Raw genomic sequence first — 27193 nt, 5'->3', positions numbered from 1 at the left:
GGGAATGCAGACTGGCACAGCCACTGTGGAAAACAGTATAGGATTTCCTCAAAAAATTAAAAATGAGACTACCTTTTGACCCAGTGATTTCAATGCTGGGAATATATCCTAAGAGCCCCAAAACACAAATTCAAAAGAACCTATGCACCCCTATGTTCATAGCAGTGCTATTTACAATAGCCAAGTGCTGGAAACAACTGAAGTGCCCATTTGTAGATGAGTGGATCAAAAAAGTGTGGTACATTTACACAATGGAATAGTGTGCAACAGAAAGAAAAAAAGAACACCTACCTTTTGCTACAACATGGATAGAACCTGAGAATATTATGCTAAGTGAAATAAGCCAGTCAATGAAAGAGAAACACCATATGATCTCACCTATAAGAGGATTCTAATGAACAAAATAAACTAATGAGCAAAATAGGACCAGAGGCATAGTAGCATGAAATGGACTGACAGCAGCCAGATGGGAGGAGTGTGGCAGGGAATGATGAAAAGAAGGGAAGGGATTAAAGAAAATACATGAATGACCCATGGACATGGACAATGATGTGGGGATTGACTGTGGATCAGGGAGTGGGCTGGGTGGAGGAGAACAAAGGGAAAAAATTGGAACAACTGTAATAGAATAACAATTTAAAAAATCTATTAAAAAAAGGAGAGAAAATTTCAGAAATAAGCAATCTGAAAAATATTTTGGGAGAAGTGAGACTGAATTCACATAGCTTCTGTTAAAGTATATTGTTATAATTGTTCTGTTTTATTACTTGTTATTGTTATTAACCTCTGTGCCTAACTTACAAATTAAATTTTATCATAGGTATGTATAGGAAAAACATAGTATATATAGGGTTTGGTTTTAGGCATCCACCGGGGGTCTTGGAACATATTGCCCATGAATAAGGGGGAACTACTCTATAAGGAAAATCTTTTTTTGTTTGTTTGTTTGTGGCTATTTCTTTTCTTCAGCTTTAATGATATATAACTAACATACTGTATAAGTTTAAGGTGTGCAACATGATATTCGATACACTATATATTGTGAAATGATTTACAGCATGATAGGGTTGGCTAACATTTCTACCATCTCATAACCTTTTTTTTTTTTTTTTTTTGGGTGATGAGTATATTTAAGATCTACCCTCCTAGCAACTTATTGTATATAATACAATATTGATTGTTAACTATAATTACTATGCTGTACATTAGATTCCCAAGAACTTACTCATTGTAAAGTGGAAGTTTGCACCTTTAATCAACATCTTCCCATTTCTCTCACCCTCTAGGTTTCGGCAACTACCATTCTGCTCACTGTTTCTATGAGTTTGGCTTTTTCAGATTCCATGTATAACTAATAACATTCAGTACCTGTCTTTCTCTGTCTGACTTATTTCACTTAGCATGATGCCCTCAAGGTTCATCCATGTTGTTGCAAATGGCAAAATTACCTCCTTTCTTGTGGTTGAAAAATATACATAGAATCATTGCAATACCACATTTTCTTTATCCATTTACCCATAAATAGCAACTTAGGTTGTATCTGTATTATCTTGGCTTTTGCGAATAATGCTGAAATGAACAGGGGAATGCAGATATCTCTTCAAGATCCTGATTTCATTTCCCCAGAAGTGGGGTGGAGAACTGCCATACTGTTCTCTGCAGTCTCCGTACCAATTTCCATTTCCTCTAATGGTGCACAAAGGTTTCCTTTGCTCTTCAACCTCAGCAGCACTTATTCGCTCTTGCCCTTTTGATAATAGTCATTCTCACATGTGTGAAGTGATATCTTATTGTGGTTTTGATTTGTATTTCCCTGATAATTAGTATATTGAACATTTTTTAATGTACTTATTCACCGCTTGTATATCTTCTTTGCAAAAGATCCTTTGCGCATTTTAAAAATAAACATTTGTTTTATTGCTATTGAGTTGTATGAGTTCCTTATATGCATATTTTGGATATTAGTTCCCTGTAATGTGTGTGGTTTGCAAATATTTCCCCTCATTCTATAGGGTGTCTTTTCATTTTGATGGTGGTTTCCTTTGCTGTGCAGAGATTTTAGTCTGATGTTGTCCTACTTGTTTGTTCATGCTTTTGTTACTTGTGCTTTAGGGGTCACATCCAAAGTCAGAGCCACATAACATGTCAAGGAGCTTTCCCCTATGTTTTCTTCTAGGACTTTTAAGTCTCAGGTCTTACATTTAAATATTTAATTCATTTTGAGTTAATTTTTATAAACAGTTTAAGATAAAAATGTAGTCTCATTTTTTTTACATGTGAATATCCAAATTTTCCAGCACCATTTATTGAAGAGACTGTCTTTTCTACACTGAGTATTCTTGGCTCCCTTGTCAAATATTAGTTGACCCTATGTGCATGGATTAATTTCTGGGCTCTCAGTTGTGTTCTATTGGTCCATGTGTCTGTTTTTATGCTGGTACCATACTGTTTTGATTAGTGTAGTTTTGTAATATAGCTTGAAATCAGGAACTGTAGTGCCTTTAGCTTTGTTCTTTTTAAAGGAGATTTGGAGAGCTATTTAGAGTTTTTTGTGGTTCCACACAAATTTTATAACTATTTTTTTCTGTTTCTGTGAAAATGCCATTGAAACTTGGCAGGGATTACATTGAACCTATGGATGGCTTTAGGATGGTATGGCCATTTTAACGATATCAATTCTTCTGATCTATGAATACAAATTATCTTTCCATTTATTTGTGTCTTCTTCCAAGGCCATATAGTTTTCAATGTGAAGATTTTTTCCTCCTTGTTAAATTTATTTCTATGTATTTTATTGTTTTAGATGCTTTTTTGAGTGGGACTGTTTTCTTTTTCAGATAGGTAATTGTTAATATATAGAAATGCAGCTAATCTGTATGTTTATTTTATATTCTGCAACTTTACTGAATCCCTTGATTAGATATAACAGGTTTTTTTTGTTTTTTTTGTTTTTTGCTGGAGTCTTTAGGATTTTCTACATATAATATCATATATTTTTCTTTTCTAAATTGGATGCCTTTATTTTCTGCCCAATTGCTATGGTTAGGACTTATAGTACTATTCAAATAGAAGTGGTTAGGGTGGGCGCCCTTGTTTCTGATCTTATAAGAAAAGCTATTAGCCTTTCAACATTGAGTATGCTTCTATACCCCATTTGTTGAGAGGTTTTTTTTTTTTTTTTTTTTTATCATGAAAGGACGTTGTGTTTTAATAAACGCTTTTCTGCACCTATTGAGATGGTCATGTTAATTTTATCTTTTATTCTACTACTGTGTATCACATTTATTTATTTGCATATGTTGAACCATCTTTACCTCCCAGGCATAAATCCTGCCTGGTCATGTTGTATGCTCCTTTTAAGGTTCCATTAAATTCTGTTTGGTGATAGTTTGTTAAGGATTTTACATCTAGTTTGATAAGGTATATTGACCTCTAGTTTTCTTGTAGTGTCCTTATCTGGCTTTGGTGTAAGTGTATGCTGGCCTTATAAAATGAGTTTGTGGTGTTTCCTCCTCTTCAAATTTTTGTAACAATTTGAGAAGGATTATCATTAATTCTACTATAAAATTTGACAGAATTCACTAGTTAAGTCATCTAGGATTTTCTTTGTTAGGAGATTTTGATTACTGATTTAATTTCTTTACTTCTTATTGGTCTGTTCAGAATTTTTATTTCTTCAATATTCAGTCTTGGTAGTTGTATGTTTCCAGCAATTTTCACAATTCTTCTAAGTTAATAACTTGTTGGTATATAATTATTCATAGCAGATTCTTGGGATACTTTGTATTTCTGTGCTATTAGTTGGAATGTTTCCTCTTCGTTTATAATTTTACTAATTTGAGTCAGCTCTTTTTTTTCCTTAATGTTGTTAAAGGTTTGTCAATTTTGTTTATCTTCTCAAAAACCTACTCTTAGTTTTGTTAATCTTTTCTATTGTCTTTTAAACCACTATTTAATTTGTTTCCACTGTGATCTTTGCTATTTCCTCTCTTGTACTAACTTTGGATTTAATTTGTTCTTTTCTGGATTGTGCTCCTTGAGGTGTATATTTAGGGTTTTTTGGAGATCTTTCTTTTTTCTTAATGTAGGTGTTTATCACTATAAATGTTCTCTGAGAACTGATTTTGCTGCATTCTATTAGTTGGTGTGTTGTATTTCAATTTTCATTTGTCTCAAGATATTTTATGATTTCCCTTTTGATTTCTTCTTTGATCAAACTGGTTGTTCAAGAGTGTGTTGATTTCCACATATTTGTGTATTTTCCACATTCCTCCTGTTTTTTTGATTTCTAGTTTTAAACATTATAGTTAGACAAAATACTTGATATAATTTTAACCTTTTCACTTTTTAAAAATTTGTTTTGTTATTATTATAACATATGATTGGTCCTGGAGAATGTTCTATTTGCTCTTGATTAGAATGAGTATTCTGCTGAATGAAATTTCTGTATATATATTTTAATCCATCTGGCCACTCTATGTCTTTTGATTGGAGAATTTAATCCATTTATATATAGTATTTATTGATAGATAAGGACTAATATTTTAAGTATATTTTATTGATTATATTGTTACAGTAGTTTCAACTTTTTCCCCCTTTTTTCCCCTCTGCCCAGTACCCCACTTCCCTCCAGCAATCCCACCCCACTTAGTTCACATCCATGGGTTGTGCATATACGTTCTTTGGCTTCACCCTTTCCTATATTATTCTTTATGTCCCCCTGTCTGTTTCGTATTTACCAATTATGCTTCTTAATCCCTGCACCATTTTCCCATTTTTCTTCCTTTCTCCTCCCAGCTGATATCCCTCCAAATGATCCTCATTCCTATCATTCTGTTCCTATTCTGGTTTGCTTAGTTGGATTTTGTTTTTATTTTTTAGATTCAGTTGTTGATAGTAGTGAGTTTGTTGTCATTTTATGGTTCATATTTTTTCATTTTATAATTCATATTTTTTATCTTCTTTTTCTTAAGCAAGTCCCTTTGATATTTCATATAATACTACCTTGGTGATGATGAGCTTTTTTAGCTTTACCTTGTCTGGGAAGCACTTCATCTGCCCTTCCATTCTAAATGATAGCTTTACTGGATAGAGTAATCTTGGTTGTAGGTCCTTGCTTTTCATCACTTTGAATACTTTTTTTTTTTTTAGTTAATTTTGTATACCAAATATGTATGTGTTACGGAGGAGAAAGTATAGTTTGTAATAATTTTTAAAATAAGAACTTTAATTTTTAAAAATTTTACTTTTATTGTTATTCTATTACAGATGTCCCAATTTTTTCCCTCATTGCTCCTCCTCACCCAGTCCACCCCTTCTCCCACAGTCAATACCCACCCTATTCTCCACGTCCATGGGTTATTAATACTAGTTCCTTTACTAAATCCTTCCCTTACTGAACCCCCTTCTCCCCCTCCCCTACCTTATAATTGTTATTTTGTTTCTTATTCAGTTTTGTTCATTTGTGTGTGTTTTTCATTAGTCTCCTGTATCAGGTGATATCATACGGTATTTTTCTTTCATTGCCTGGCTTATTTCACTAAGCATAATTCTCTCTAGTTCCATCCCTGTTGTTGCAAATGGTGGGAGTTCCTTCTTTCTTTCTGCTGCATAGTATTCCATTATGTAAATGTACCATAGTTTTTTAATCCACTCATCTATATATGGGCACTTAGGCTGTTTCCAGCACTTGGCTATTTTATATAGTGCTGCTGTGAACATAGGGATGCATAAGTTCTTTTGAATTGGTATTTTAGGATTCTTTGGGTATAATCCTAGCAGTGGAATTGCTGGTTCAAAAGGCAGTTCCATTTTTAGTTTTTTGAGGAAATTCCATACTGTTTTCCATAGTGGCTGCACCAGTCTGCCTTCCCACTAACAGTGCACTAGGGTTCTCATTTCTCCACATCCTCGCCAGCACTTATTGTTTGTTGATTTGTTGGTGATGGCCATTCTGGCTGGTGTAAAGTGGTATCTCATTGTGGTTTTTATTTGCATCTCTCTGATGGCTAGTGATGTTGAGCATTCTTTCATATGCCTATGGATCCCCTGTATATCATCTTTGGAGAAGTGTTTTTTCAGGTTCTTTGCCTGTTTTTTAATTGGGCTGTCTGTCTTCTTGGTGTTGAGACATGTAAGTTTTTTTATATATTCTGGAGATCCATCCCTTGTCTGAGGTATCATTGGCAAATATGTTTTTCCATTTGGTTGATTCTCTTTTGATCTTGCTGATGTTTTCTTTAGTAGAACAGAAACTCTTTAGTTTTATGTACTCCCATTTGTTTATTTTTTCCTTTATTTCCCTTGCCTTACGACCTGTATCAGTGAAAATATTGTCATGTGGGATATCTGAAATTTTCCTGCCTATGTTTTCCTCTATGACTTTTATGGTGTCACATTTTACATTTAAGTCTTTGGTCCATCTTGAGTTTATTCTGGTGTAAGTTGGTGGTTTAGTTTCATTTTTTTTTTTTTTTTGCAAGTCCTTGTCCAGTTCTCCCAGCACCATTTGTTTATTTCTTGCCAGTCCCCTCTTGCCTGCAAAGTTCCTTTTGAGAAATCAGCTGATAGTCTTATAGGCACCCATTTGTAGGTAACTCTCTTTTTTTCTCTTGCTGCTTTTAAGATTCTCTCTTTATCTTTCACCTTTGGCATTTTAATTCTGGTGTGTCTTGGTGTGGTCCTTTTTGGGTCTAGCTTATTAGGGACTCTCTGTGCTTCCTGGACTTGTATGTCTATTTTCTTTGATAATTTGGCGAGTTTTTCTTCATTATTTTCTCACATAAGCTTTCAATTTCTTGCTCTTCCTCTTCTCCTTCTGGTACCCCTATGATTTGAATGTTGGCATGTTTAAAGTTGTCTCAGAGGATCCTCAGTCTCTCTTCATTTTTTAAAATTCTTGTTTTCTCATTCTGCACTGGTTGACTGTTTTCTTCTTCCTTATGTTCCAAATTATAGATTTGAACCCCAGTTTCCTTCCCTTCACCATTGGTTTTGTATAGATTTTCCTTCATTTCACTTAACATAGTCTTCACTTTTTCCCTTATGCGTTTGCCGTACTCAAGCACATCTGTCAGGCCTGTGAGCATCTTTATCACCAATGTTTTGAACTCTTCCTCTCTTAGGTTGGCTATCTCCTCATCTGTGAGGTTGGCTACATCCTCGTCACTTAGTTCTCCCACTGGAACCTTGATTTATTCACTCTTTTGGGCCATACTTCTCTATCTCCTCGTCTTGACTCCTGTATTTGTTTGCCTCTGTGTCTTAGGTAGAGCTGTTGCATGTGTTACATTGTAAGGGGCGGAGCCTTAGGTATTTGTCAGTATAGGGCGACCCATTTCACCACATTGTGGGGTTGTGTTGGGGAGGGGTCTGAGGGGGAACAATACTGCTTGCTCAGCACTTGCCTCTTTTCCAGGCACTTCTCCCTCTTCCATATGTGACTGGTGCCTCTCTAGCTGTTGCCCTGACCATCATTCCAAGAGTGGGTGGGTCTGCTGACGTTCTAGGACCATGGGGACCCTTTAAACAAGCAGACTCTGCTGATAGACTGTCAGTTTCTTCCTCCACCCAACCCCCACTGGTTTGCATAGTCAGAAGCAATGAGGCTTGATTTTCCCTGGCACTGGAACCATGAGCTGCATGGTCTGGTCTGTTGCTGGGAGTGCTCCCCAGTTGTCCCTCCCAACTTTTTTAAATGTGTGACTGCACTTTCCTCTGGCCTTCTGCTGCTGCCGCTGCTGCCACCACCACACCCCATTCTCTCTGCCCCAGTTCCGCCCCTCCTTCCTGCCTGAGTGGGTATTTCTTCTTTATATCTTTGTTTGTTGGACTTCCATGCAGCTTGATTTTCTGGAACTTCTGGTTGTCTCAAGATTTGAGGTAGTTATATTTTTTCTTAGTTGTGGAGGGAGACGCAGCATATCTGTCTAGGCCTGCATCTTGGCCAGAAGTCCAAAACCCAGAGTTGTAATCTTATGTTGTCAAATTATTTCATGTATGTATATTTCCCCCTTGAGAGTGTAAGTTTTGTAAAGACAATGAATGTATTTGTTTTCACATTAAGTTAATACACTCAGAACACACAATATGATATGTATTACAACACTAGTATTCAATGACTAGTTCTGCATTATTGATTGAATTAGTGAATATATTGAGAAACTTTGGGGCTTAGTTCAGCCAATAATAAAGAGAATGCTACTTTGCTTTTCTTTGTTATTGTTCATTGTAGCATAAACATTCTTTAGAGTTACATTTCTGAGAGGTTCTTTAGTCTACAGCAGAATTTGGATACTCAGGGTTTACTAAGTGTGATAAAAATTAGGAAAGTCTTCAAAACCAAAATATCTTCAGACAAAGTGGTTCTTTGCCTATATTTTGACTTTCCTAGAGTACTTCAAATTTTTTATATTTTGGAAAATTCAACTATATAAAGTAATAGAGAGAATAATGCCATGTATCAATAATCTAGCTTTAACAATGATCAATTTGTGAGTATATTTGTATACCCCTAATTAAATCACATGCTCCTGGATTATTTCGAAGATAATCTCAGACAGCATATCATTTTTCTCAGAAATATTTTATTATACAAATGTAAAATATAATGACTTTTTAGAAATATAACATCATTAGCTCACCTAAAATTACATAAATAATCCCTTAATACAATAAATATTCAATTTTCCTGTCTTACAAAATATTATTTGTGTGTGTGTGTTGGCTGTTGTCACTTTTTTATTTGAAATCTAAGGGAAAAGAAGTCAGAGCCACTGACTAAATAGTCAAGTATGCACGTTTTATATTTATTTATTTTGAAAATTGTATTGTTTTTCCATTACAGTTACCCCAAGTTTTCCCCCATTGATCTCCCCTGCCCTGCCCTCCCACCCCTGCTCCCACAGTCAATCCCCACTCGGTTGTTCATGTCCCTGAGGTCTTTATATTTGTTCCTTGACTAGACCCTTACCCTTCTTCCCCTCATTACCACTCCCCTCAGGTCACTGTAAGTTTTTTCCTTATTTCCATGTCTCTGGTTCTGTTCTGCTTGTTTGTTTGTTTTGTTCATTAATTTCCACTTATAGGTGAGATCATATGGTATTTATCTTTCACCACCTGGCTTATGTCACTAAGCCTAATACTCTCCAGTTCCATTCATGCTGTCACAAAAGGCAGGAATTCCTTCTTTCTTTCTGCTGTGTAGTATTCCATTGTGAAAATGTATCACAGTTTTTTGATCTACTCATTTATTGATTGGCACTTAGGCTGTTTCCAGAACTTAGCTATTATAAATAATGCTGCTATGAACATTGGGGTGCATAGGTTCTTTAGATTTGGTGTTTCAGGATGCTTAGGATAAAAGATGTTAAGTCACAACACCCTAAAAGTCCTAGAAGAAGGCACAGGCAGTAAAACTTCAGATATCTCACGCAGCAATATTTTTACATGTATATCTTCTAGGGCAAGGAATATAAAGGAAAGAATAAACAAATGGGACTACATCAAATTAAAAAGCTTCTGCATGGCTAAAGAAAACATCAGCAAAATGAAAAGGGAACCAACCATATGGGAAAACATATTTGCCAATGAAACCTCAGACAACAGTTTGATCTTAAAAATATATAAAGAACTTATTTGACTCCACACCAGGAAAATGAACAATTCAATTAAGAAATGAGCAAAGGACCTGAACAGACACTTCTCCAAGGAAGACATACAGAAGACCCATAGACACATGAAAGAATGCTCAACATCACTAGCCATCAGAGAGATTCAAATTAAAACCACAATGAGATATTACCTCACACCTGTCAGAATGGCCATCATTAACAAAACAAACAAGTGCTGGCAAGGATGCAGAGAAAAGGGAACCCTAGTGTATTGTTGGTGGGAATGCAGACTGGTGTAGCAACTGTGGAAAACAGTATGGAATTTCCTCAAAAAACTAAAACTGAAACTGCCTTTTGACCCAGCGATTCCCACAAACAAATTATAACAGTTTTTCTGCTTCAATGAGTCCCAACAAAGTCTAGCAGTTGGTCGATGTTTTTGCAGTTTTAAAATGCATGGTTTCTCTATTCTGTATTTTTTTCTTGCAAGCTATTTGCTGAAGGAATAGTTGTTTGCCTAGTAGAACTCCCCCTAATTTTGGATTTTGTTGGTTGTATGCCTGTGAGGTCATTTCCTCTGAGATTTGTGTCTGTAATTTTCTGAGAAAATAACAGTAACACCAATTATTAACACCAAACTGTGTGTGAAGTGCTTGATCTGTAAGAAAATGTTTAATCCTTCAAAAATCCCTAGTTTGCATGTGGTAAGTAAAAACCTGATCTATTTTATGTAATTTTAGAGTTACATGACTTTTAAATGGTATGACAGTAAGTACTAATAATGCCTTACTTTATGCACACAGTTTAAAATAATTCAAGTAACTCAAATAATTTTCAAGAATCACATAATTTGGAGATCCAAGATGGCGGAGGAGTAAGTGGAAGTTACACTAACCTCCTCCCAGGACCAGCCTGGATTTACAACTTAATTTTGGAGAAATCATCTGGAATAACCAACTGAACACTAGCTGGAGAGAAGTCTTATAACCATGGAGAGACAGAAAAGGCCGCTACATCACAACGTGACTGGTAGGGAGTGCAGAGACGCGGAAGGGCTGGCTGGGCTCCCACGGATGGCAGCTGAAGGGACTGTGAAACAGCTCAGCAGTTGGGGGTTCCCCCTGAGAAGGGCAGGGTCTAAACCCCCAGCTGGGCTTCCCAACCTACAGCAACAGAGTGAAAAGTAAAATAGTATCCAGCTGTGAAAAGTAAAAAGCCACAGGGTTTCTTGCTAGCCAGAGAGAAACAGCTGGAGAAAAAGAGCGTTTAAGCGGATCACATACAAAATATTTTGGCCCCCACTTACTCTGGGCTGAAGCAGAGGGAAGGCAGAGAGGACTAGAGACGCTTGGGGAGAATTTGGTAGGGTGGCTTTGAGGGGAGAACTGGGGGAGCAGCCGACCGGGTCCCAGTGCTGACTCATTCCCCATACTGCAGGCAGACCATTCTCCTCCAAATGGTGTCAGCCTGAGGGGAAGCAAAAGCCCTGCCTACAGGAATTAAGCTGCCATACCCTTGGTCCTTAAGCCTGACGGCTAATCACAGATTGAATAGGTTAACAACTAAAGGAGACAGACAAAGACAGTAGATCCCTGGAAGTTTCCAACAGGCTGCCTAGGCCCAGACTGGTACACAATCTGATGCCACCAGGGGCAGATCCAGGAAGTGCAGATCATTCTAAGAAGCACCAACAAACAATAAGAGTCACAAAAATGGGGAGACAGAGAAACAACCCCCCATTGAAAGGAAAGGTAGAATCACCAGAAAGAGTGCTAAATGAAATAGAGGGGAGCAAACTATCAGATATGGAATTCAAAACATGGATTATGGAGAAGCTCAATGAGCTCAGCAGAAACTACAAAGAACTCCAGGGAAACTACAAGGAACTTACTGAGAATTACATCAGCATGAGAAAGAATATAGAAGCTATCAATAAGAGCCAGAAGGAAATGAAGAATACAATCTCTGAATTGAAGAACACAGTAGAAGGAATTAAAAGTAAGCTAGAGGAAGCAGAAGATCGGATCAGCAAGCTGGAGGACAACGTAGACAGAAACTCCCAGACAGTGCAGCAAAATGAAAAAAGACTGAACAAGAATGAAGAGGTTCTGGACAGTTTCAGGACAACATGAAACATAGTAATATCCGTATCATAGGAATTCCAGAAAGAGAAGAAGAGCAAGGGATAGAAAACCTCTTTGAAAAACTAATGACAGAAAATTTCCCTAACATGAGGAGAGAAAGAGTCACGCAAGTCCAGGAAGCACAGAGGGTCCCAATGAAGAGGAACCCCAACAGACCCACTTCAAAACACATCATAATTAAAATGGCAAAATTCAAAGACAAAGAGAGAATCCTAAAAGCAGCAAGAGGGAAACAACTAATAACTGTTAAGGTTATTTCTTAGATCTCCAGCCAGTAGGGTAATCAGCTGAACTTGTGTCCCGGACTCAGGACCCCCGCAATTGCATGCTTCAACCAAGCAGAACAAGGAACTTGACCCAACTGTTATTCCTTTGAGCAATGACCTATTCCTTTGAGCAATGACCTGGGGAATAGTGGAAAATTTTTGTCTATACAAGCTCTATTTCTGTTCAAGTTCCTGCACCAGCAGGAACAAGAATGCACCTGAAATGCTTTATAAACCCCACAATCCCTAAGGTTGGGGCTGTTTACCTAAGTCTGGCTTGTGGACGGGTGGGCAATCGCTGGCCAGCTAATAAAGGCTCTTTAAATTCTAATTTGGTTGTCTCCGATCATTTGGTTCTTGCACTTGCTCTACAACAATAACATACAAGGGAGCTCTAATAAGGCTATCATCAGATTTCTCAGCAGAAACACTACAAGCCAGAAGGGAAAGGCAAAAAATATTCCAAGCAATGAAAAACAAAGGCCTACAACCAAGAATACTCTACCCAGCAAGGCTCTCATTCAAAATGGAAGGTGAAATAAGGATTTTTCCAAGACAAAAGAAGGCTAAAAGAATACATCTCCACCAAACCAGCATTGCAAGAGATGCTAAAGGGTCTTCTTTAAGAAGATGAAGAAGCAGAGAGAGACAGAGAGGAACACGAGTACAAAGGGGGAAAATGACAATGAATAAGTACCTATCGATAATAACCTTAAATGTAAATGGATTAAATGCTCCAATCAAAAGACATAAGGTAGCTGAAAGTGAAGGGATGGAAAAAAGTATTTCAAGCAAATGAACATGAAAAAAAAGCTGGGGTAGCAATACTTATATCAGACAATACAGATTTTACAGCAAAGGCCATAAAAAGAGACAAAGAAAGGCATTTCATAATACTTAAGGGAAAACTCCATCAAGAAGATATAACCCTTATAAACATATATGTACCCAACTTAGGAGCACCCAAATATGTAAGGAAAATTTTGAAAGACTCCAGGAAAGATATAGGCAGCAACATACTCATTGTAGGGGACTTTAACACCCCATTGTCAACAATGGACAGATCTTTGAAGCAAAGAAACACCAAAGATATTGAGGCATTGAACAACACTCTAGATCAAATGGACTTAGTCAATATATATAGAACTTTTCACCCCAAAGAAGCAATATATACATTCTTCTCAAGTGCACATGGAACATTTTCAAAGATATACCACATAGTAGAAGCAAAACAAGCCTCAACAAATTCAAGAAAATTGAAATTATATCAAGCATCTTCTCGGATTACAATGGCTTAAAATTGGAAATCAACCTCAAGACCATAGACACGTGAAAGAATGCTCAACATCACTAGCCATCAGAGAGATGCAAATAAAAATCACAATGAGATACCACCTCACACCAGTCAGAATGGCCATCATCAACAAATCATCAAACAACTTGTCCTGGCGAGGATGCGGAGAAATGGGAACCCTGGTGCCTTGATGGTGGGAATGCAGACTGGTGCAGCCACTATGGAAAACAGTATGGAATTACCTCAAAAAACTAAAAATAGAACTGCCTTTTGAACCAGCAATTCCATTGCTAGGATTATATTTGAAGAATCCTAAAACACCAATTCAAAAGAACCTATACATCCCTATGTTCATAGCAGCACTATATAAAATAGCCAAGTGCTGGAAACAACCTAAGTGCCCATCTGTAGATGAGTGGATCAAAAAACTGTGGTACATTTACATAATGGAGTACTATGTAGCAGAAAGAAAGAAGGAACTTCTACCATTTGCAACAACAAGGATGGAAATAGAGAGAATTATGCTTAACTAAGTAAACCAGGCATTGAAAGAAAAATACCTTATGCTATCACCTATTACAGGAAACTAATGGACAAAACAAACAAATGAGAAAAATTGAACCAGAGGTATGTAAACAAGGAATAAACTAACAGTAACAAGGGAGGAGGTGAGAGGGAGAGAAGGGGGTAAGAAGGGGAAGGGTCTAGTCAAAAAACATGTATAAGTGACCCACGGACATGAACAACTGGGTGGGCACTGACTGTTGGAGAAGGGGGTGCAGGGTTCAGGGAAGTAAGGGGGGAAAAGTGGGACAACTGTAATGGAAAAACAAACAAAAAAATTTTTAGTGGGGGAAAAATGAAAATATAAAGAATGGAAATGTAAGTTCAGTGAATATTAGAAGGATAAGGATTTTCCTTCACACTGTATATTTTTCTCCCTATCTGATCCCTCCAGAGTTTGGCATTCTAAAGAAGTAAGTAATGACATAAGTTTCTTTGCATAAAACTAGTAAGACCAGTCGTTAATAGAGGTTTTTTTGACCAAGACTTTGACTGGAATGTCATCCCTAAAGGAGACATGCTTGGGCTCTGATTGTTATCAAAAAACCCTGAGGAACAGGGATTGACTTTTGAAGGTAATAAAAGCCCACGAGATAAAAGGCCTGGTACCTTGGTTGGTTGCGCGGTTCACAGCAATCTTTCCAGGGAAGGAATGAAGGTTGCTTTCCTGAAAGATGGCTAGAAGGGACCTTAAGGCACAATGGAAAACCAGAAGGACTTGGAAAAGACAGTAGTTTACAGGCAAGGCTGAATGCCAGGTATGTGGCTCAGCTTCTGTGCCCTGAAGGGCAGACTGAAGGTCACCCTAAATGTTTCTTGTGTAAGTTCCAGCAAAGCAGAACTAAAGGTCATAAGTGATCATTTGCTGCTCTTGTTGTGTTTATGCAAATGAACAGGATAAGTTAAAAATGGACTTAATGCAGTCCCTTTAAATGACAAGGAGGGTAATCTTAGGGAGAAAAATTGTGATTCAAGGAAAATCACAATGCTCAGTGGTAGACTATAAAGTAGTGCAGCTAACGGTCTTTAAAGTTTCTTTTAATTTAAAATTTGTTTTCATTTGAAAGTTAAACTATGTCTGTGGTATCATCAAAGATGTTTAATTACAGGCAAGAAGAATGTCAAATGCCTTGCAACTGAATGTCTTTCCGATAAGACAGTCCCACAGATTTAGAGACTTGTTTGTGGGTTATGTTACATAAATTAACATATATTTTCTCTTTTCAAAAGGCATAAGCCTATGATCATATTACCTGAGTGATTGTCTGTACATATAGGCCTCACTTAATCCTGTCTGCATTGCTGCCTCCTGAGACACAATGGTTTGGCTGAACTAAGTGGCTGGGTTGGTGAAGAATGGGGTGGTCTGTGGGCTTCACTTTAAAACTGGTTTCTCTTTTCTGTCTTAAAGGCTTGTACAGAAAGGGCCCAGAGGTCTGAGAGGGGGGAAACCTAAAATATTCCCCTCAGCTTAAACTAAGTATAATGGGCAAAAGCGTTTTGGACAGGTGAGATGTGCCTAGCACACCTTCCTCCAAAGAAGCCCTTTTTTTCCCTAATGTGGGACATTGAAAAATTAATCCCTGCTGTTTGTCATCTAGTGGTTATGGATTGAATGATGTCTTTTAACCTTGTTGCCAAATTTGTTGCCCCCAGAATAAGACAAGGATGCCAGCCTGTTAAACCAAGCACGCCATTGTCTGGGGACAGTCAACTGATCTGGAGTCTGCACGATCCTTCTCCATGTGGGAAGGCCACCTTCCCCTCCACACCCCCACTCTTATTAGGGAATTCTGGACCCAAAGGTAGGTAGGATGATGACCATGTCCAGCTTGAAGCAGCTAGAGGATCTTGCCCATTGTTCTTTATAAGATTATAAAGGGTCTTAAGTCTTAGAGGGAGGAACTGTTATTTTAATTGTTAAAATAATTAATTAATTAACCATTTTTTTAAAAAGAAGAATATATGAAAGGGAGAAGTGGGAGAGCTTGTATGTATGACTCATGGTCATGGACTTGGGGGGGCATTGCTGGGGGGTGGGGGGTGCTGGGCAGAGGGGAGCAAAGGGGAAATAATTGGAACTATTGTAACAATATAATCAATAAAATATACTTAAAAATAAATAAATTAATTAATTTGAAAAAAGAATCACATAATTCAAAATGATGAAGACTGATTTCAAACTTTAATAGTAATGTTATGTGATGATCTTTTAATTTCTAGCTGATAAAAATAAAGAATTACTCATAGTTTTAGATTAGTTTTGTTATTTTAAAATGAAATAATTTTGCTATTTTATAAATGGATTCCTTGAATAAAATGCAACTACAAGTAAGTTTGCTTTTCTCAGTACTTCATAGGTTAGGAGTCTGAGTACAGCAGCATTTGTTATTTCTGGGACACTGGTCATAATGACACTCATTATAAGGCTTATATTACAGTAATACACACACACACACACCCCCTCCAAAATGCCAAGTTCTTATCTCATGAATCATTGAAATTGAAAACTCTTCTCAGCACATTTGTGCATTTTCAGCTGACCTATATATTTTTCCTTGCTAATATTTTTATTTATACATTTGGGCTTGTAATTGCTGATCTTTTGTTGTCTTTTTAAATGCACTTTATTTTAGAGTAATTTCAGGTTCACAGGAAAATTGAGCAGAAGGTGCAAAGATTTCCTTTATACGCTATGGGAGATTGGTATGTATGGTATAAAAGGCTGTGGCCACCGAGTGGAGCCTGGACCTGAGATATGGACCTATAAGACTTAACGGGCTGGCAAAATGTGCCCCACATACCATGCTGCCAGTTCCACACTCCAGGAGGCGTTTAGAAGTAGAATGGGAATGCAATGTACTCTTTGAAGTGGACAAAACCTACTTGCTCTTTGTAGCCCCAAATTCTTATCAGTAGGATGTAGAAACAAAATGTTTAAGGAAAAAGAGGCTTCTGAACTTCTATGATATGCCTTGGTGCCTCACAGTCTTGCTGCCTATCTCTCTATGCTGATTTATGCTTCCCTTTGTTTTTACTCCCAACCATTTGGTGGGGGTCTGCATGCTTACCCTGTGCATTTCTGCATGTAGCAAACTCAATAAAATCCCTGACTGAGAAAGGAATGATCAGTGATCTCCTATGAGAGACACTCACCCTTCTCTGTCCTCAGACAATTAGTTTCTGAGTCAGTTCTTTCATCTGTGTCAAGGAAGCTGCAGGACAGGGAACCTCACAATACGCCCTGGCCTTATATGCATAGTTAACACTTTCTACCAGAGTGGTAAATTTGTTGTAATTGATGAACCCACACTGACACATTATTACCACCCAGAGTCTAATGTTTACATTAAGGTTCACTCTTGGTGTTGTACATTAGATGGGTTTGGGCAAATGTATAATGACATGTGTCTACCACTATAGTATCATAGAGAGTTGTTTTACTGCCTAAAAATCCTTTGTGCTCTGTTGCTGAGCTTATCATGATTGTCTCTGGTTCAGATACCCTTCATGTAATACTAATTCCCAGTCTGCATTTTTAATTATTCTCTTCTATGTCAGGTAACTTTTTCTCCTTGAATCTTTCCCACCTTTTCCTGAAAGTGGACATGCATAAAGATCTGTTTCACATATACCTTGACTAAAAGTTTATGGGACGTAAAGAAGGGACATATCTTTTATCTGAGAGTAAAAACCTAGAGTTATAATTAGAAATTTTTGTTCTAAGAGTTCTTAGCAATCTCTTCACCAATATTATGTCACTGACTATTATATCCTGTCTATTCTCTCAGCCTAATCCAATCTTAGTCTTTCTCATTCTAGAGAGAAAAATTCCTCCAATTAGTGTATGAAAAGAAATTCATTTATAGCTCCATGTTTGAATCTCCTAAATCATTAAAGGGCTCAAAAAGCAAAAGTGCTTTTCATATAATGTGATCCAGTGTTTTTAATAAATTATGCATGTAACTAGCAATGTTTATTTTTTTAAAGTTTTTAGTTTTCAATTACAGTTGACATTCAATATTATATTAGTTTTAGGTATACAGCATAGCGGTTAGACATTCACATAATTGAATTTGCAAGTCATTCTTGTGCAAGGGCTGTGCTAATTTCTGTATCGCCCCAATTTCAGTATATGTGCTGCCCAAGTGAGCACTAGCAATGTTTTCTTATGTATTTGTATATGACCTGTAAGGCACTGCCTGTGTATCAGGATTATTCAAATTCTGTCAATACCTCTGCAAAGTAAGCATTCCCTCATTATGGGTGAGAAAAATGGGGCTCAGAATATTAGATACTTAACCTAGTGTTACAGAGTTTTGAATACTAGCTGGAGGGTACTGAGTCCTGGATTTGGATTTAGGTTTCTTTGTACCAAACTATGCTGTATCAATTATGTTAGCATTTGTCTTTTCCCCCAGTTCATTTCAAGCTCACTAAGGCAGCTGACATGATCTGGGACAGCCTCATACATTTTGTAGCTCTTTCATAATGTCGTCCTAGATGCAAGGTATGGATGCAGTAATTAGAGTGGAAAGACTGAGGCAACGTGCCAAAAACAATTTCAAAAGGCAAAATGGCTTCAAGTCAGGTCACACACTCTCAAGAGTAAGGCCTCGGACACACAGAGAATCCCCTCTGTGATGCCATTTCCTCTGCAAGGGTTTTCACTGGGAGACTGAATGTAGAGGAGGACCCAGCACCCACAGCTACTGCTACATTGTCTCAATTGTGTTGTCCGCCTGTACTTTCTCTCTCATAGGCTCAGGCTTTCCTTAGCCAGGAGCAGAGAGGGCCAGGGTGCTGGGTATGTCAGGCTGATCTGCTGCTCCCAGGGTGCACAGGGACACCCAGGGATTCAGTGGGCCTCACCTCAGCTTATCTGCCTGGACACATCCTGCAGCCACATTCACTTTCCTGCCCCTGACACACTATGGTGGCACAGGAAAAAATCTTCGCGGCTATATAGCAAGACTTCATCTGGGTGGTGAGGGGAACTACAACTATATTCTGGGGACCCGAGATATATCTTGTGGTTTCTACTCCCACCCCTTTTCCTTTTGTTACTAACCTTAAGTAAGGACAAAGAATTTGGTCCTTCTCAGATTAGTGTTTTATTCTAATGCTTTCCTAATTAATTTCCATTTCTTCTCTTGTCTAGAGAATACTTATCTCCTCAATGATAAAAGAAGAGAGGAAAGCTTCTAATAACATCATTCATTTTTTACAAATTTAAAGTTTTGGGAATTTTTTTATTTTTTACTTTTGGGTACCACATTTTTTACTTTCAGTAATTTTGAAATTCAAATTCCCTTTCCCTTATTTCTCTGTCATAACTTTTAAAAGCTATATTACAATAAGTATGGACTTCTTTCTTGGTTTTTGTATTTCTGCTGCAACAAATCCACATCAATGGCAGAGGGTACATATTATCTTTACTAATGCCTGAACTGGGGGGTGGGGGTGAGTGGCAGTAGCCAAGGGTAGAAACCAAATGAAGAGAGAAATATTTTTTTTAAAGATTTTATTTATTTAGTTTTTTGGAGAGAGGGGAAGGGAGGAAGAGAGAGAGAGAAACATTTATGTGCAAGGGAAACATCAATTGGTGTCTCTTACACAACCCCCAACTGGGTACCTGGCCTGTAACCCAGGCATGTGCCTCGGTCGGGAATCAGACCAGCGACCCTTTGGTTCACAAACTGATGTTCAACCCACTGAGCCACACCAGCCACGGCAAGAGAGAAATCTTAACCTCATCTAAGATATCAAAATATTATCATGTATATTTGGTTGTTCCTGTGTTACTGAGCATGAAATATGATCTGGAAAATAAAATCAAAGGAGGCTGAAGATTAAGGGTTTGCCATTTTTAGCCATGGTCCTAGTCAGCCCTGTGATGAAAGAAAAGAAAAAATTCAATAAAAGATCTTATAAAGGAGCTTTATTGTTCTCATGGAGATATCAGATCAGGGTCACAAGGAATTAGGTGGATGGATGGAATATCCCAGGGACCCACATAGTAAGTAACAAATGAGAAAAGAAAAAAAAAAATCAGGAGGTGAGGAGGAAAATTCCAGGGGTTTATGAGCTCTGAGAGAAAAGCACCTTAAGTCCCAGACAAGAAGGGTATTGGAGGAGAGAAGGAATATGATGAACTGGGTCAGAGAATAGTGCTAGGTCATCTAGCACCTCCACTCTTCTGCTCTCAAAGGTCGGCAATGCACCTGCAATAATAAGACAGACATGAGATTCATAGATGTAGGGGATCCTGTGATACCTTCATGCTGCTTTACAGTTCTACAACTTTTCAACCATAATTGTGTCCACAACTTCTTCCCACTTCCCTTCCTCCTGTACTGTGTCTCCAGGTCCCAGTTCTAGCAAATCTGAATCCTTACCTTCCCTTCTGCAGTGTGACTCACAAGGGCCCTTGGTGTCTGGGAGCACCACTTGGGCGCAGGCCCTGGATAATGAAGATGGTGCCCACCACGATGCCCACAAGGCCCACGGCCAGCCCCAGGGCACAGACCACAGTCTCTGTCAGCTCTGACATAGGGGTTGGAATCTCAGGCTCTGTAAAAGGGAAGTTGTGGAGGTCAGAATATAGAAGGTTGGTTCACATGCATGTGGGATGGGAAAGGTGGTGTTGGTTCTACAAAGACTTGGCACCATGTTTAGGGAGAATAATAAAGTCTATCATCAGAAATATTTGAAGTCTAGATAACAAGCTTTAGGACATGAAATTTAGGAGCTAAAAGGCAGGATGTTCTGACCTGACAGAGAAAAGAAGGCACCAAAAGTCATGGAACTCATACACACCCCAGTGTATCAGCACTGGCTTGTCCAGGCCCCAGTGCTCCACCTTGCAGTCATAAATGTCATCAGCAGAAGGGAGGAAGGTGAGGTAACTGATCTTGAGGAAGGAATGATCATTCTTGGACAGGAAGCTGGTTTCAGAAACACCCTGTGTGACTGAGTGCCCATTGCTCAGCCATGTGATGTTGATCACAGGAGGGAAGATGTTGTCCACCGCACAGATGAGGATGTTGGGCTGGCCCAGCTCCACGTGAGACTTGGGAAACACAGTCACCTCAGGAACCTCTATGGGGAGGAAACAGCACTAGAGTTAGACTTGTGAATGGCTCTGCCCTGAGGTTCCCATTGTGTCCTGGAGGAGCCCTTCCACCATTTCCCCATCTGATAGCAGAAGAGCTCTTGTTTCCATTCTGTTTGTGCACTGCTATACACTGTCTGTGTTTCATCCCCGTGCCCTTCTCTCTGAGGGCCTGCTTGCTAAAGCATGAGGTCTACAGGGCCTGTCCTTGAAGGATTCAAGGACTGTAATATGGGAATGAGAATCTTTGTATTAGATGGAAATATGTGATTTGTAAAAAGGGAGAAGATGAAGGTTCAGCAATTATCATGAGAAAATCTGGGGACTCCTTGAAAAGGAGAGAATTTTATAGAGTAGTGAAGGGGATCTATCTGAGAGAAAAAGGGAGTGAGGCCTGGTATGAAGGGATAAACTCAGTGACTAGCCAGATTGGTGGACACATACCATTGATAGCAGCAGTAGAGTTGGAGTCCTTAATCAGGAACTCCAAGTTGTATTTTGCTGTAGCCATTTCTCTCAGTCCACCCTGTGGGTCAAAACCTCCAAATTTGCTAAACTCAGGCAGTCGCCAGATAGTCTCCTTCTTCTGCAGGTCCACGTAGAACTCCTCATCTCCATCAAATTCAAAAGTGTACTGGCCAGAGGAACCGTAGGACTGGTAGACCTCCAAGCCATAGGCAGCAACATGGTCAGCTGATGAGTCGGGGGTGGGGATCAGGAAGGTGGAAAACAAGGGAGAGAAAAGGATCTTATTTAACTAAGTGACAGAAGAAATGGACTTTCAAACATTGTGGGTTCCACCTTTGGCATAGCTTCTAGACACAATTCCCAGCGCCTGCTTCCTCCCCTTGGTTGTCCAGTTAGAATCCAGCCTGACTTTCCATTCAAACGTAGGCTCTGCAAGAACAGAATCTCAGAGGCTTGTTTACTACTATTCACTGCCGGCCTAGGTCAGCTTCTGGCTCATTGTGGTTTTATGATAAATACTGTAATGGGATGAAGCAAGGAATGACTGAATGACCATGGAATTAGCTTTGTTTTCCAGAGATTCAGTTTATGTCTGTTTGTTTCCTAAGTTTCTCTCTCAATTTCTTCATCAGTTAATAGCACATTCATTATGGTTCCTCTCCCCTCAGGGCTGGCTCAGAACAGAATCCTTCTATACAGATTCCTTCCTCCTTTTTATTAAAAAACCAAACAAAAGCACACAAGATCTTATTATTTTAAAAAGTTTCCTTTAACTATTTTAGGGTATAGGAAAGAGTATAATAAGAATAGTGGCAATATTGCAAAATATATAAAATGTAAACAATGCTTCTAAGGTTTCTGTTTTTGTAACAGTAGTGATTCTTAGAGGAGAGCATCCAATTACCTCTGAAATAAAAGTGAAAATTTTATTAGGTTTTGGATTTGTTTTTTCCCACCCCCTTTTTTTCTTGAAGAATGTTACTAAACCTTTCCTTTTTCTGCGTCAACACTGACATTTGCTGAGGACTCAGGGTAAATTCTGGCCCTTTCCTTGACTTGACAGCGTACTTCTCTGAGGATGGAAAGCAGATGGGCAGCTGGCGCAGCTTGCTTGACTCCGCCCAAATGAACCTCACTGAACAATTTGTCAAGACACATCTGAGCCTGTTACCATTTCCTCTTTTCACCCTTCCTCATATACCGAGTGTCAGCAAGCTTTCAGACATTGCAAGGAGCAGGGGCTGAAATATGGATCATGCATTGTTTCTGCCATCAAGGATCTTATTGAATGGAGGTGGGGGGGAGAGGGGGCGTCACGTGAGTAAAGGAGCCAATAGGATGTACTGTGCTGAGACCTCCACAAATACCTCATCTGCCAATCAAACCAAATGATATTATACTTTCATGTTCCTGGATCTTTACAAAGGTCTGTTTTTCTCCCTGAAATCATTTTTTTTCGATATCCTGGACACATCTAGTTCATTCTTGACGTTTCTGCTCAGTTACCAACTTTTTAGCTAAGTTCTGTCATTAAACATATTTTTCACCACATTCCGATCTCCATCCAAATGTCCTTGTCTACAAGTTTATCTGTTTCTCATTCCTACCCGGCACGACCCCCTCGGCTGGTCACTTAAAAGGCCCTCCAACAAAACCTCCTTATCCTTGTAATGAAATCTTCTGACTCCTTTTCCAAACATGAATACACGCGAATTTTCTTTTCATCTGGCACTTGCCCTGAGCAGCCAACTTGCGGGAGAATGTTACACCGCTGGGCCAGCTGGAACGAATTCACTTCCACAGCTTCAGCCTCATTGGGTCCACTGTGCTGCCCTCCGGCACCGCAGGTCTCCACCGCTAATATGAGCGCCCTCTAGGGGTGCTCATAATCAGCATGTCTTTCAGCTTCCAATCACAAACACTTAACTTGCTGTGTGCTCAACCTGAGTATTAAATACCAATTGCTGTTCCTAAGGATCACAGAGATTTTGGGGAAGACTGACAGACACCGAGGTAGAAGAATCTTATGAAAATTAGACTCAGCGGTGACCAGGACTGCATTATGATTTGTGATCCCTAAACACTGGTGCTTAAGTAGGCCTTTGTTTTTCCCATGAAAATATTTAAAAGTCATATTTTATGATCATATTGGTATAAAGACAAATATAATCCAGGCTAAATTAAAATAGTTTCATCTACCCTAAAAGTTCATTTTTTTTATTCTTATTTTAAAAGAAATTAAAACCTGTTCATGGGGCCCTGCAGGCATCACAGACCCTTGGCCTGATGCCCACAGTGTTAACGGGTATGACCAGGGCACCCTGGTGTGACGTTGAAAAGGAAATTTGGACGTACTCTGGAGAAGCAGATGACACTTCCACTGCCAAACAAAGAAGGAATGGGAGCAGCCATGGTTAATAAAGTTGTTGAGGATTAGAGTGACCTCCATTTCACTTCCCCTTTGAACTATTCGTCTTTTCTACTTTGGTTTTTATAAACCCTCTCTTCATGCCAATGAAACGAGGGAAAGAGCCAGAGATGGATCCTGGAAAGAAAGGAGGATAAAGGAATGTATGAAGGTGGGTGGAGAGGTAAACAGGAAAGGTAGCGGGGACCAGGGGACCAAATAATCACTCAATGCTCGCCCATTCTTCCTTTTGTTACAGAAACAGGGGTGTTCCAAAAAACCCCAGAGTTTGCGGCTGGGGGATGGGGAAAAGGAAGCAGCTTTTAGAATGCTTCCACATGCCTGAGGCTGGTGGCTAGTGTCTTTTTTATGCAAAATGACTTTAATGCATCTAAAGCCTCAGGTAGAGGGGAGGGGACTTGGACCAGGGGATAGTATGGAGAAAGCACACAGAGCCTACATGAGGTTCTGTGAATGGTCAGAACTGGTTCCGCACCCACTGCATCAGAGGACGTAGTCAGGGATTTAAAAATAAGTGGCAGACATTTTAGCCAGGCTGACTGTGTGGATTTGACTGAGGCTGAGGCTGACTGTGCAGATTACAAAAGGACTAACTATACAGTTTACACGGAGGCTGAGAATCCACGAGGTTCTGGATTAAAAGCTGGTGGATCCCATAACACAGACGAGGTCTCCCCAATCAGAATTGAATGATTGGCAGCTACTGGTAAAGCTGAACTGTGTTTGGAAAGTAGGGAAAGGGTTTCTCTGACTTTTCTAAAACTAGCCTGGTTTGGTAGGGGGGGAGGGAGGCAAGGATATGTGTTTATAGGTGTTTTAAAGAACATAAGACTTAACAACAGAAATCCGCAAATAACTAAATCTATATAACTGTTAAATAAACTATTCTTTTTCTTTTCACTAAACTCTGGTATCGAGAGTTATAATTCTGGCGGCAGGCAATCGGGCCCCTAACTAAAGAGCCCGTGGGTTTGTTTTCAACTGGAGTAGCCCAGGGGCTCTGTAACACTTTTACAGAGCTTCCTTAGGATGAAGAACAGGCCATTTGGGCTGACACTTTGAGACTAATATAATTTAATTCACCAAGTTTTAATCACAAAGGTCACAATTTTAAGATATCCTCCACTTTGTTAATGAAAAATTATAAAGCTACCTTGTAATAGTAATCATTAAAAAAAATCATTGACATTTTTAGGTCTTCATTACTTAGGAAGTATATCTACATAGTCCCTGGCTGGTTTGGCTCAGTGGATTGAGCGTCGGCCTGCGAGCTAAGTGTCGCTGGTTCGATCTTCCAGTCAGGGCACATCAGAGAAGGAAAACTCTGATTCCAAAAAACCTCCGCTGCCTTGCGGCATACCTCTTCAGGGGAAAGGCTAAGGGAGTAAACCCCGACAGAAAATCCGGAGCCGGAGTCCCTAAGGCGGTTTGACGTTGTAGTCAACACCGTCAACTCCTGCGGCGCACCTGAAGCCAAGCTGTATTGACTCCGTCTTTCCCTTGGATCCTTCAGCTGCGAAGAGAGGGGGGGTCTGCTGCATGTGCAACAGCAGACCCTCCATATCACCCTGCCCAGGCTCTGTAGCTTCAGCTTCACTGGAGAGGACACTCCAGCTTCATCGCAAGATGTCGATTCAACACGGGAGGAGACAGATACCGTGTCACTCCCGAGTCGGACTGCACTGCCATTCTCGGTGGTGCAGATAGACTCTTAAGAAGCTACACCATCGTCTCTCGAGACGGACGGCTGCCGATGATGATGATATCTACATACCTATTTTACTTGATTTTTTGTGAGGTGACATAAGAAATGACCGAGATTAAGTGAGGACCACTCCCCACTCGTGCCTGTTCTCAGCACGGAAACGCACGGAAATCTGAGACAAAGCAAAGAACTCTCTTTACAGCCACATGGTATATATAGCTTACAAGATAAACTACAGGAGAAACATAAAAAGCTCCAAAACTTTCTCAGGAAAATTTGGGAATGATCGTCGGCAGCCGTCCGTCTCGAGAGACAATGGTGTAGCTTCTTAAGAGTCTATCTGCACCGCCGAGAATGGTTGTGCAGTCCGACTCGGGAGTGACACGGTATCTGTCTCCTCCCGTGTTGAATCGACATCTTGCGATGACGCTGGAGTGTCCTCTCCAGTGAAGCTGAAGCTACAGAGCCTGGGCAGGGTGATATGGAGGGTCTGCTGTTGCCCATGCAGCAGACCCACCCTCTCTTCGCAGCTGAAGGGTCCAAGGGAAAGACGGAGTCAATACAGCTTGGCTTCAGGTGCGCCGCAGGAGTTGCCGGTGTTGACTACAACGTCAAACCGCCTTAGGGACTCCGGCTCCGGATTATCTGTCGGGGTTTACTCCCTTAGCCTTTCCCCTGAAGAGGTATGCCGCAAGGCAGCGGAGGTTTTTTGGAGTCAGAGTTTTCCTTCTCTGATGTGCCCTGACTGGAAGATCGAACCAGCAACACTTAGCTCGCAGGCCGACGCTCAATCCACTGAGCCAAACCAGCCAGGGGCTTTGGGAATGATAGTTCATGAATTTTTAGTAATAAAACATCCACTTGTGCAAACATCCCTAATCTTTGAGGCAATCATGCATGAATGCCATAGAGCCCTGCAGGCTGTATTGACGTAATGTCTTCGGTGAAGTGAGTAATAGCACAGGTAGCAAAGGGAGTAGGTTGGGACTCTGATTTTAAAAACGAGGAGGACCATAATTTTTGGAATGCCTTTAGGAATATCTTCTATTTCTCTGCAAATCTCTATCTTTTTTACCCTCCAATTCTTTTTTTCCCAAGTCTAGTCCCCACATTGTTTAGCACTCACCCACAATGTCTTCACCTCCACAAAGACACATCATGGTCAGGGCAAGGGTCCCCCAAATCAGAGCTCTGTTTAGGATCATCCTTTTCTCAGGGTGGTCTCAGCAGTTGCTGTTCTGAGTTGCAGAGCAATGGTGAGGACCAAGCTGAGAAGGAAATCTAAAATCACCCAGACCAAACCCCAGAGATCAGGTTCTGGCCAATCAGAAAAATCCCCTATGATGACACCTCAGTTGCCAGTTGAAGAGTTTGTACTCAGAGCCCTGGCAGGGATTGGGAAATCCCCTGGTTCTGATGCAGCCTCCACTCAGAGTGGACCCGAAGTAATTTTCTGTGAAAGGAGGGAGGGTGCTAAATTACAATCTTCTCTCATATGTGTATGCCTGTTGGTGGGGAGAGGGGCGGGAATTTCTGAGCAGCTGCATGGACTGATGCAGTCATTACTAATATGGTGTCTTTCAGGATTTTCTGGGTGAC

General features: G+C 39.6%; 1 protein-coding gene and 1 pseudogene across 1 annotated transcript; both read right to left on the bottom strand.

Moving 5' to 3' along the window:
• Positions 1–17935: 17935 nt before the first annotated feature.
• Positions 17936–18035, bottom strand: LOC150006797 (U6 spliceosomal RNA; annotated as a pseudogene).
• A 1770-nt stretch (positions 18036–19805) lies between these two features.
• Positions 19806–26875, bottom strand: LOC150006796 (SLA class II histocompatibility antigen, DQ haplotype D alpha chain-like). Its single transcript, XM_090282172.1, has 5 exons — positions 26721–26875; positions 21438–21686; positions 20699–20980; positions 20278–20452; positions 19806–20103 (listed from the first exon to the last, which is right to left on the bottom strand). Exons 1-4 carry the CDS (start codon positions 26797–26799, stop codon positions 20298–20300), a joined length of 765 nt encoding a protein of 254 aa, XP_090138298.1. The 5' UTR covers positions 26800–26875; the 3' UTR covers positions 19806–20103; positions 20278–20297.
• Positions 26876–27193: the final 318 nt, after the last annotated feature.

Source organism: Furipterus horrens, unplaced genomic scaffold (genome assembly GCF_987537825.1).
Source record: "Furipterus horrens unplaced genomic scaffold, mFurHor1.1.pri manual_scaffold_6, whole genome shotgun sequence".
NCBI classification, from domain to species: Eukaryota; Metazoa; Chordata; class Mammalia; order Chiroptera; family Furipteridae; genus Furipterus; species Furipterus horrens.
The sequence above is the reverse complement of the archived record's forward strand: the minus strand, read 5'-3'. Positions and strand labels throughout refer to the sequence as shown.

What these genes read in the sequence shown, in the direction of transcription:
- LOC150006796 (XM_090282172.1), bottom strand. Translation starts at nt 26,799, where the DNA reads ATGATCCTAAACAGAGCTCTGATTTGGGGGACCCTTGCCCTGACCATG. An exon ending in CTCTACTGCTGCTATCAATG is followed by an intron (nt 20,981 to 21,437) that starts GTATGTGTCCAC and finishes TCCTCCCCATAG; the next exon opens with AGGTTCCTGAGGTGACTGTG. An exon ending in GCCAGTGCTGATACACTGGG is followed by an intron (nt 20,453 to 20,698) that starts GTGTGTATGAGT and finishes TCCCTTTTACAG; the next exon opens with AGCCTGAGATTCCAACCCCT.